Source organism: Colias philodice, chromosome 2, assembly GCF_061535455.1.
Source record: "Colias philodice isolate Cphi_HAF_F1 chromosome 2, ilColPhil1 Martin Lab GWU primary, whole genome shotgun sequence".
Taxonomy (NCBI): domain Eukaryota; kingdom Metazoa; phylum Arthropoda; class Insecta; order Lepidoptera; family Pieridae; genus Colias; species Colias philodice.
The window spans coordinates 4,912,149-4,924,883 of NC_143087.1; the positions used below are offsets into that span (position 1 = coordinate 4,912,149).

At 32.3% G+C, this 12,735-nt stretch overlaps 1 protein-coding gene, 1 long non-coding RNA gene and 1 pseudogene across 2 annotated transcripts in view; all 3 read right to left on the reverse strand.

Moving 5' to 3' along the window:
- Positions 1 to 12,629, reverse strand: part of LOC149490377 (uncharacterized) — a 61,564-nt gene extending 48,935 nt beyond the window's left edge. The window contains exon 1 of the long non-coding RNA XR_016316775.1: positions 11,644 to 12,629. This is a non-coding gene — a long non-coding RNA (uncharacterized LOC149490377). The remainder of the gene's footprint in view (positions 1 to 11,643) is intronic.
- Positions 4,330 to 7,655, reverse strand: Snx21 (Sorting nexin 21). The gene is made up of 4 exons (XM_089703643.1): positions 7,240 to 7,655; positions 6,807 to 7,028; positions 5,958 to 6,151; positions 4,330 to 4,719 (listed from the first exon to the last, which is right to left on the reverse strand). Exons 1-4 carry the CDS (start codon positions 7,462 to 7,464, stop codon positions 4,593 to 4,595), a joined length of 768 nt encoding a protein of 255 aa, XP_089559769.1. The 5' UTR covers positions 7,465 to 7,655; the 3' UTR covers positions 4,330 to 4,592.
- Positions 8,120 to 9,477, reverse strand: LOC149490380 (NADH dehydrogenase [ubiquinone] iron-sulfur protein 2, mitochondrial pseudogene; annotated as a pseudogene).
- Positions 12,630 to 12,735: the final 106 nt, after the last annotated feature.

Sequence of the window (12,735 nt, forward strand, 5' to 3'; positions counted from 1 at the left end):
AGGATGTTTGTTACTCTTTCACACAAATAAAAGAGAAAATGGAATTTAGCACACACATAGAAGGTAACTTGGATTAACGCTTATGAGAGCTTTTATCCTGGAAATCCCACAGGAACGGAAACTATGCGGGTTTTTTTTTGAAAACGCGGGCGAAGCCGCGGGTGTTAAACTAGTAGGATATATGTAATATCTAGACATACAATATGTAGTATGCAACGACGGCACATATTAATTAATATGGTAATATTGTTTTAAAACAACGTAGTTAAAATAAAATTTATTTATTTTGTATTAATTCAATATTAAATTAAAAATAAAATTGTGTCAGATATTATTGCTTCCTAGTTGATGTCACATATTTATGCTTTTAGTGTGGAATCAACGCAAAATACAGAAATATAAAATTGTGTCAGATATTATTGCCACCTAGTCGGTGTCACATATTTATGCTTTGTGTGAGGAATCGATGCAAAATACAGAAATATGAAATTGTGTCAGATATTATTGCTTCCTAGTTGATGTCACATATTTATGCTTTTTGTGAGGAATCGATGCAAAATATAGAAATATGAAATTGTGTCAGATATTATTGCTTCCTAGTTGATGTCACATATTTATGCTTTTTGTGAGGAATCTATGCAAAATATAGAAATATGAAATTGTGTCAGATATTATTGCCACCTAGTTGATGTCACATATTTATGACTAGCGGTCCGCCCCGGCTTCACCCGTGGTACATATTTCGAAATAAAAGGTAGCCTATGTTCTTTCTCAGGGTCTAAAGATCTCTGCCAAATTTCATCAAAATCGGTCCAGTAGTTTATGCGTGAAAACCATATATACATACATACATACAAACCTTTCCTCTTTATAATATTAGTATAGATTTGTATGAGGAATCGATGCAAAATACAGAAATATGAAATTGTGTCAGATATTATTGCTTCCTAGTTGATGACACATATTTATGCCGTGAGAGGTTGTCACAATTATTTGCTGTAAGGTAAGGTGGGGTAAGACTAACATAGTTTGTTGTTAGAAATGAAAGATCGCTTCATACACTGAAATTTCACATCTTACTGTTAAATGAAAAATAACACTAAATTAAGATTTCTTTACACTTTTATACAAATCTTTTAATTTTCACGCAAGTATACTGGAATCCGATTTATTAAATGAAATCTATAGACTATTTGAACTGCTAGTCTTGCCCCACTAAACGGGGTAAGACTAACACTGTTTTTATTCTTTGATTTATATCATACTTTCTTAACTTCTGTCAAAAAACCGTTACATAACAGTTGTCACTTAGATTTTGAACTTTATGTGTTACAGAATAACGTTTAGTTTTGCACTTATTCAGTTTTTTCTTTATTTGGGGGAAGACTAACATATGACAAAAATTAGGGGTGTAGAACCTTTTTTTCTTTATTTGGGGGAAGACTAAAATATGACTAAATTCAGTGTAGAACCCGGGAAATCCTGTAATAAAATTATCAGACAGAACATAAGTTGACCTCATTAAAAGATTAGATAATAAAGAAATAAAATCAACGTTTTATTACGTCTTTGAATATATTTTTCAAAAAAAATCAATTAAGTACTTAAACTTACACAAAGAAATTAAAGAATAATTACATAAATAATTTTTAAAAACATTCATTAAAAACTTTTCGTTATTTGCTTCTAATGTAATAAATATTTATGAGGATATTTTTTTAAATTAATTGTATATATGCAGAGAGAGCAATATTAGCAACCATCCAAACGTCAAACCAATTTGTTAATATAAGTCATCATCATCATCAGCCTGTGTCAGTCCACTGCTGGACATAGGCCTAAATAAGTACCTGTACCTACCATAGATAAAAATGTTTACAACATCTGACTTGGGGCAAGACTGCCATATGTTAGTCTAGCCCCAGGTCGAATGATAGTCTTACCCCACCTCGCGATTTAGAGGTCATGTATTTGTTTTGATCAATTTCTCTTTAAATAAATTGGTTTTATGTGGGACCGATATCATTACTTAAAAGCTAGTGTTATTGCAATTATATTCACGTATGTAACGTTCGAAATTCACCACTTTTTCCCTCGAAAATTTTATTCTAATCACTACACGCTTACCTCGAGTTTTGCCTCCTCAAATGTCAACTTAGAAATGTCTCATGTTCACATTTTTTACGTTAAGTAGCGACATCTGTGTTTTGAGCCGAGAACTTCCTGAGTATTTCCTACTTTACCAGCGTATCAAACTAGAGAAAGAAGCTGTGCTTATCGAGTTAATACACTGTGATAGTCTTCCCCCTATGATTGTCTTACCCCACCTTACCTTAACATTTTCGTCACATAATTTTGATGCCACTTTATTATGCTGCCTACTAATGTCAGATATTTTTGCTGTATACGGGCAGACAGATTTTATTGAATTAGTTCTAGTGACAGATATTTTTGCACATCGCCCCCTAGGCATATATTATTGCTCGTGACTGTACACGATTGATATAAAAAAGTGAACTCCCTTAAATAATGACTTCACTTAATTTAAATATGATAGAGCTGGTGTACTGAATAAAAAGCAATAGATACTGATTCAGATCTTTATTTCAATATAATGTCTACAAATGGTGTATAAATATACAAATATAGAAATTATGAGTAAAATGATTATTGCAATGGTAGTATAAGTCAAATGGAATTTATTTGCCTGATTATAGGTACATACAGCTAAAATAAATAGCTTAGCGTAAAACTGAGTAAATATCAAAACATTTCATTACACAATAACTTATAATAAAATATAAATATGACTTGATTTCGAAAGTAGAAGATAAAATAATATTATAATGTACTGTATATTTTTTATTTTATTTTAAATAACACAATATTCCGTGTAAATCATTAGCTGTCAATAGTTTCTTTAATTTATTTAAGCTATAAAATAAATGTTTTCTATTGCATTTTTAACATAATTTTATATAAAACTTTACATATCAACTAGATAAGATTTTTTACATTCACTTAGAAAATATAGATAAAGCAAAATTTATGTGACCTTTTTCAGACTAGCGCCATCTACCCAATTAGCTTTAAACTACGATAAGTCCTTGATTTTAGAAATAGTCTCCGGTCACGACAAAAGATGGCATACAGAATTCTCAAAAGGTATAAAAAAAGATTGTCTTAATATTAAATTTTCCTAATAGCGACCAATTGACAAACTTGTCTTAAAGATAATTGTATGAGAATTTTATCACATTTTCAATATATAAACCTTACAATAGTAAAAAGGAGTTAATCATACGACAGCACCTAATAATAATTATATTTGGTTTTCAATACCTAAATGTTACAAATTATGAAAAAGTTATAGATGATAAAAATTTTTTCAACATAAAAATAAATAACCACCAAAAGATACGATATTTAACAATTTTTAAATATATATTTGCATTTGGCAATATTACTACTTTTTCGCAGTTTTTTTTTTCTTAACACATCTATTTCGTTAAAAATCTTAAAATTTTAATCCATAACCCATATAATATGTAATTTTGTCTCAAATATAAATTATTTCAATAGAGATTCATCTAGAGTCTGTAGTTCTAAAACATCTTGAGAAGGAATCGATAAAAGCCTAATAAATTAAGCTATTAGGTTATTTAGGTATTCAATATGATTTAAAAACTAAGATTATTCGTGATACTATGTAGCTTAAAATTAAATACTGTCATTATAATAGTATCTATAAGCTACATTATAGCCTATTGTAACAGATTGCTTATTAACCAATCTTAATTTGTTTTTAATAACTTGTCATATGGAATAATTATACATGCATACAAATGCTTATGGTTAGGGAGCCAGGTGCAAATTTGGTTAACTATTTCCTCTCAAGAGATAATTCGTCAGACGCATGAGAGTATAGTATTATAAAGCCTCGTGAACGTCAGCTGGCGCTCGGTTGGGGGGGTGAGCGGTTGTAGCCTCCCACGCACATAGGAAAAAAAATACATTCATTCATTCATTTCCTCTCAGCTAAAAATTTGTCAAATTGTAGCTAACCCAATATCTCAACGAAAAAAAATAGTCAGCTGGTTACAACATGGTGTATTATACGTCAGCTGGTGTCTCGAACATGAAAGTTAAATTTAAAGAAAAATTTATTTTCCGTTATTTCCTCTCAAACGAAAATTTACCTGATGATAGCATATATGTAACTGTGGATAAATATATATGTCAGCTGGCTGTATCTTGGTGGAAAAACCGTCAGGCAAAACGGGAGGCTACAACCGCTCTTCCCCCCAACCGAGCTCCAGCTGACGTTCACGAGGCTTCATAATACTATACTTTGATGCATTTTACTAATTACCGCTTGAGAGGAACTTGGTCATAAAATCTGCTGCTGGCTCCCGGACCATTATTCGTAATACTTTGATTAAATAATAATATAATTAATTATACCTATCGACTAAGTCTATATTTAGAATATTGTTTATAATATCATATCTTATAAGTTATAATACATAGCTGGCTTATGCTAGGTGAAAAATATATTACTTAAAGCTTACTATATCTGCGTCTAAAGCTGACTACATGGTTGTATTGAGGTTATCGATAGCGTCCATTAGACTGGGAACAGAATCTACTTTCATTCCCCGTCTTCGAAGATTGTTCAGTTCTTCGACTAGTTTGGTTTTGTCGCGTCCCAATGTTTCCCTGTAATAATAGAATAGGTAAGTTATGTTTAAACATTTTTATGTATCGTAGCTGGAAAAATCGATTTTTAGTGATGACAGTCAATCAATGTAGAATGTCGTGACGTCATATACACTGACGATAGAGTCCTTGAGAAAAAAAACCGGCTAAGTGTGAGTCGGACTCGCGCACGAAGGGTTCCGTACTATGGGGACCCCGCTTAATATTTTATTTTATTTAATTTTTAGTATTTATTATTACAGCGGCAACGGAAATACATCATTTGTGAAAATTTCAGCTTTCCAGCTATCACGGTTTAGGAGATAAAGCCTGGAGACAGACAGACAGACAACAAAGTCCCAAGTTGGAACCAAAGACGCAACTGATGCTCATCATTGAAGAGTACTTACTATTTGTAAACACCACGTAAAAGCTGATTGTGAATTCACATTATGCGTGAATAAGGAAATATTTTAGGAGCGCACTGTTACAGACTTTATATCAAAAATGGAATTCCCCTAACAATCTACAACAACACAAAACGAGATAGGATAGGTAGGTATGTATTTATAATAATATTTTAAAACATTTATATCTTACATTCGATGAGTTATAAATGCTATTGTATCTTTGTAAAAAGTTTTAAAATTATTTAATTAGGCATACATTTATTTATTTATTATATGTTATTCGCACATAAGTCATCACAAGCCAATACAAAGCAAGTTAAATTATGCCATTTCCTTGGGGCTTATACCTAATTTATAAAATAAAAAATATCTTTTATAAATGATTGTTGGTGTTAAAAAAACTGCATTTTTCAAAATAATAAAATAAACATTTTCGAAGAACATGTTGCCGTAAATGAAATCACAAAAATATTTCATTGTGTTAGGGTGCATGACCTCGTAAATAGATCCATATATTTAACAATACTAATATAATTCAATTGTAATACAATCAGCTTATACAAAGTGACCTACCAAACTATCAATTGGTGTCAAGTGACTCATTAGTCACTACTAATACATCAATTTTAATAAGTTACTCATTATGGCAATTTGATATACTTTAATATTTGAAAAGATACTATGTTAGATTAATTTTACATATCTGTACAATTCATATCCAAAATCAAGGTACATATTGGTAATTTTAATAAATGTTTAACTAGTAATAACAGACAAACGAAAAACAATATCTATCGGCAGACTTTAAAAAAACTTATACAATAATTATAAGTTTAAACAAAACCTTACCATATAGAAATACAAGTATGCAAGAGAGGCACATATATGAGTAGTAATTCCGAATCACTGACAGCTTCATAGCGTCTCAGGGCGAGTTGTGCCCATCTCTCCACTGGGCCGGCCAGCGCACCCCCACTGGAGCCCGCGCATGCCACTATACGACATAGCACACTTAATACCACCCTCGATCTGTCTGTGTACACCTGAAATGTTTATTAAAACCTTGATACTAATATCCTAAATGTGAATAAATGGATGTTTGTTAATTGTTATACTTTCAGACATTAACTGGTGACAGGTCAGTATGAAATTGAATAATACAATTTAGCACATAGTCTTCCTTTATGTGGGTACAAGGGAAGCAGGGTTTCCAGTCTTATGCAATATGGTATTAAGGAGCTTATTCAAACTCAGTATCTTTAAATTGAGAGCAAAAACAGATATGAAAATTATTATAAATGGAGTTTTGAAATCACAATTCAGCACAATTTTTAGAATGTCTGAATCAAACTTAATGTGTTATTGAGCTTTGTAAATTGACAAAAAGGTTACACACCAATAGTGTAAATAACTTCAAGAGCATCAGATAAAAAAAAATAATCATACAAGTTGAAGCAACATCAGATAATGGTTGACAACATTATAGATTAAGCAATATGATAACAATGGATGAGTTTAAACAACAAAGAATTATCTCCAATTATTTCAACATATTTAAATGTTGTACAATCTTGTATTGTGTTAAATACATAATTAGCTCTATTTTACATTTTTTTCTTCTCATTACATGTATCAATCTAATTAACGGTGAATCATTTTTAAAATGGGATACAGTAATTATTATAATTGTATGCTTACCTTATTTAATAGTCTGAAGCTAGTCTCCAATACTGACAAAGCTTGATCATATTTCTCTTCACTGATCAGTTGTTTAGCTTGTTTCAACTCGACATCCTGGAAGAATGCTATGACTGGTGTTGAATCCCTTAGTCTGGATTCACTTGCTATCACATTAAGAAGCAACTCAAACGCTTCACATCTTGTTGATATAAGGCTGGGATCAAAATTACCAACAACTATCTAAAACAATAAATGTTCATGTAAGAGAACTTATTAAAATATATAATTAAATAGTTCTACATACTTATTTTACAAAGCAATGATAATAAATTTAAGCTTTATTTCAAGTAGAGACAGAGATTTCAAATAGTAAGTTGTTATAGGCTGTTTAACTGAATAGATACATGAAAGCGATAATAAAGGACTTTGTTTACTAAATACTGACTCATACCTTGCGCGGGAAAGATATGTTGTTCATCATACCAGGAAATTCTTTTTTCAGACCATTATAGAGGTCCAAAAAGTGGGTGTAGCGTCTCTCCACATTAGCTGGCTCAGGATCATAAATTCTATCTTCGGTCGAATCTTGTCTCGCTTGTAACATGTATGCTACGAACTTCTTTTCATTGTCTACACCCTCCACTGTACGAGAGGATACAATTTCAAATTTTAACATCTTCAATTAGTATTATTTGCAATGAAAATTAGGAACGGACATGTAATTTTTTCACAATTTTATACTGTTGCGAACAAAATTAATACGTATAATAACTAATTTAACTATTTTATATTTTGATTAACTATATAAATTCAAAATTACAATGACCAAAACAACAAAATCATCTGACTCTCTTGTCACGTTCGTTCGAATGTCAATTGTCAAGTATACTGTATACGTCAAGTATAAAGGTCTAATGTCTTTAGCTGTCATAAGCCCATTTGTTTGTCAAAAATGTTCAACAGATTATTAATGTGTTATTAATCTGATTTTAAAAGCAATCATCTACCGTCACCTACCATTAATTAATTAATTAAATTATAAATAAATCCTAACTTCTGTTTTCATGTTTCATCTTAACTGTGTCTTCATCACGTCTAAACCCATATATTATGCAGTGTATACGGATGTACTCCTAGAGTTCTACACCACTGTACCGAATTCAATGAAAATTGGAAGATAATCTTGAAACCTGGGAAAGGGTTTTCTATCGGAAATCCAAAGAAATGTCAATCAATTATAAAAAAGTATTTTTTTTATATTTTTGTTGTGTATAAAAATAAAATATGATGAATGCAATTGACTTATAGTTAAACAGCAAACAAACAAATAGAAATATATTATTTATGTATAATATTAATTAACGATCTATATCACCAAACACTATATCTATGGTAGCAATGAGAATTGAAATATCAGCCAGCATCATCCTCTTTCCCATAACAGCCAATCCTGCTAAATGAAGATAGGAACAAGGTCTTAGAAATACTCTATAAGGTTTGGACGTGCCATCGGAAACCATATACACACCCAATTCTCCTTTTGGACACTCTATTGAAGTATATGTAGAACCTGGGGGCACATTAAATCCCTGAGAACATAATTTAAAATGATGAATAAGCGACTCCATAGAAGTTTTCATTTCAGATCTGGCAGGCAACGTGATCTTGGAATCATCCGTCCTCACTTCTCCCGCAGGAATGGAATCTAATACTTGGTTTATAATTCTTAATGACTGACGCAATTCCATTAATCGCAAAAGGTGGCGATCATAACTATCTCCGAAGGTACCAACTGGCACGTCGAAGTCATACAAATCATAATTTATATATGGATGTGCTATTCTTAAATCCCACTTTACACCTGTACATCGCAACATTGGACCGGTGAACCCCAAACTTATTGCTTCGTGTGCACTTATAGCACCGATACCAGCAGTACGTTCGTAATATAATCTATTCTCTGTGCAAAGATCTTCAGTTTCATCGCAACGTTCACCCATCTTCATACAAAGCTCGTGAACGTCGTCAAGATATCCAATCGGAAGATCCTGAGACACTCCTCCAACTCTCATATATGCATTGTGGACACGAGATCCACTCACTCTTTCAAATAGTTCATAAATTTTTTCCCGTTCCTCGCACATCCAAAAAAATGGAGTAATTCCACCCGCATCAAGAACAGTACCAGAAATATTAAGCAGATGGTTAGCGATTCTAGAAAGTTCACTCATGAGAACCCGGATAGCCTGAGCTCTGGGTGGGGCTTCTATATTGAGTAAATTTTCCACAGCCAAAACAAACGCTATTTCATTGGACATCGTACTTACGTAGTCGAGACGATCCATGAATGGTATACTTTGAGTGTAATGCTTAGACTCCATTAACTTTTCAGTAGCTCTATGTAAAAAACCAATGTGAGGGTCCGCTCGTAACACCAGTTCACCATCCAGTTCGAGAATTAGTCGTAAGACGCCGTGAGCAGCTGGGTGTTGTGGACCAAAGTTAATCACCATATTCTTCAGTTTTCTTTCAATTGGCCTAACTGTTGCGTTCCAGATTACTTTACCATACTTTTCCATTTCAGGTGTTGGATAGATCGCTACTCCTTCGAATTGTTTCATAAATTCGGGATCCGGGTTCCAGCGATGTCCATTTAAAGCTGCAAATATTCGAAGCTGCCTTATCCCTTGGAATTTGTTAAATAAAGAATTTACCTTTAAAAATTGCATTGCATATGTTCTTGACGATAAATTCTTTTCGTACTTGTTTACTGCGTGTATTTCGCGTTTGTCACTATTTTCATAGATACTTAAAATTTAAATTTAAAAAATAAATCCAATTTTTATAAAGGTTAAAAAGGTTTTATATTATGATAAAATGATGTATGAAAATAAAAATAGTTCAATTTCATAGACCGGACTCTCAGTGGAGTTTCGTTTGCAAAAATCGCGGACCTAAATCTGACTTCTGATATATATTGTATAGATCCCAGACATCCTATAGACAGATGTTGCCAACCAGTTTTGTGGTCCCCCTGCCCGCACCCCGGTAATTAAATATGGCATACAAAGAAAAAAATAAAAATTTCCAAAACATGCCGTGTGGGATATCAAATGAAAGAGCTTCTTGAGTAGATCACGAATATATAGCATACTATATACATTTCTTACACTTTCTCTAAGATTTTTTAGAAAATTTACGAAAATGGTCCATTTTTGAGTTAACTTTAAACCACTATAGATTGAAAACTCATGAATATATTTTTTAAATTATTATTTTAAATAATTAACAATAGTCCATTGTTTACGATTCAATATTTCGTACAGTGAAATAGTTGCATGGGGGAGTGGGGGGAGCATTCAAAGATGGCGAGTATATTTTCAAGTTCATATAGTATATAGTTATTTTCATCAAATCCACCACATAGCTCACTTATATTATATTACGAACTATTGAATCATAAACAATGGACTATTGTTAATTATTTAAAATAATAATTTAAAAAATATATTCATGAGTTTTCAATCTATAGTGGTTTAAAGTTAACTCAAAAATGGACCATTTTCGTAAATTTTCTAAAAAATCTTAGAGAAAGTGTAAGAAATGTATATAGTATGCTATATATTCGTGATCTACTCAATAAGCTCTTTCATTTGATACCCCACACGGCATGTTTTGGAAATTTTTATTTTTTTCTTTGTATGCCATATTTAATTACCGGGGTGCGGGCAGGGGGACCACAAAACTGGTTGGCAACATCTGTCTATAGGATGTCTGGGACCTATACAATATATATCAGAAGTCAGATTTAGGTCCGCTATTTTTGCAAACGAACATCTCCTTGGAGTCTGCTCTATCAATAACATTATTATTTAATAGGTGTGTACGGTGTACCACGTGTGTACCTTTTATTAAATCTGAGAAAAAAGCTCACTTATATACTTACCTATTTTTTGTTAAAATATTGAGATAACAATGGTTGGAAAATACATCCTATATAGTAATCCTAGTAAGTAAATAAGAATGTAATCAACAGTTTTTGGTAAGAACAACTTGTATAAGTAGTATATATATGTATAAAAAAAATATTTCTATAGGATTAGGTATCAGCAAATAGCGTATGATTTCATAAACCAAATAATAAAAGATTTTGTTTTTCAGTTCGAGCTTTATATTTATAACATGTCATACATATTCATTAAATACAATTTTTTTTATAGTCATAATATAATATTGATAAATATGTGGATAAAAATAGGATGTATGTAGTCAACATCCAAAATTCCACAGACCACATAATAATAAACTAGGTTCATGTATATTTGTCATCTGTCAGTAATAAGCACAGAGTAATAAGTTGCAAGTTGGTTGCAAGGGAACCACCGTCTAAAATCATTTTGGTTGTTTCTTTTAACATTACGAGACTCGAGTCCCGAAATGTTCTGCTCTGTTATATTATGTTATTAAGACTAGTTTCCGACAGGTATCCATTTGTAATCGTAACGGCATGAACGGTGCACTTATCATCTTACATCTAGCTTACTCTATGGTCTGTGGAAATAAATAAGCACAATACATTTTAGATTACCTTTTTATGTTCTAATAATACCAGATTTTCTATATCGCATTAAAAATATTATCAGCAGACTGCTCAATATGAAACTGTATTTAACGTTGTTTAAATAATGAGTATTAAAAATTTAAATATTCAGTCCAATGCTTAAAATTGCATCTTACTATTGGTTAAAATGGATAGCAACAATAATACATTCTTTCACGATATGATTTATTTTTAAACTATGTATTTTGTACAATAAAGTAAGTATATTATTGACCTTTATATAGCCGGTCCTACTTAATATATTCTTTTTTAGAGCGAGCGCCCACGAGCAACTTTGTCTCCGCAACAATTTTGTCTCCGCAACTATTTTGTCTCTCCAGCCATGGGCTAGTATGAAAGTGCGCGTACGTAGCGACGCAACTCCCGGGAGACTTTTTTGTCCGCGGGTTCGGAGACAAGCCCGCGACGCAACTGTCGCCCTGTCTATTGGTTTCAATGCAAGTGCGCGCACGGCGACAAAAATGTTGCCAGGCGACGGCCGCCGGCCAGTTGCCGCGTAACCGGCGTAGCGATAATACCTATTTATGTCAACGTATTTATTCTCGTACACAGTAGTTTTAACCGACTTAAAAAAAAGGAGGAGGTTATCAATTCGGCCGGTATATTTTTTTATGTATGGACACCGATTACTCCGAGGTTTCTGAACCGGTTTACGTGATTCTTTTTTTTTTTTTTTTGATGCGGAATGGTGTGGAATTGGTCCCATAAATTTTATTCGGATAAGCCCAGTAGTTTTTATTTTATGAGCATTTTTGTCTGGTCTCGATGACTTAATTGAAATGTAGCAAGTAACTTTGATTTATTTCCAGGTAACCGATTGAGCTGAAATTTTGTATACGCATGTAAATTGGATAGCGATGAAACATTATTATGAGATAGAGCTGATTTGATGATGGAATCGGAAGGTGGCCATATGAACTTAGTAATATATTGACTCAACTTTATAGAGTTTGAGCTCGTTTGATTCGTGTTGAAAAATACACTAAAAAGTATCTATTAAATAAAAACTACTTTACTTTTTACAATTACGATACATATCTATACTAATATTATAAAGAGGAAAGGTTTGTAGGTACATATGTATGGTTTTCAGTTTTCACGCATAAACTACTGAACCGATTACAATGAAATTTAGCACACATATAGAGGGTAACTTGGATTAACACATAGGATAGGTTTTATCCCGGAAATCCCACGGGAATGGGAACTATGCGGGCCAAGAGCACAGACCACAACCGTCTCTTCTAAAACCATGTTGATAAATGAAGAAAATTTTAAAGAAAAAGTTGCGTTGCTGTCGCTTTCGTGTGCGCATCGTTCAAAACT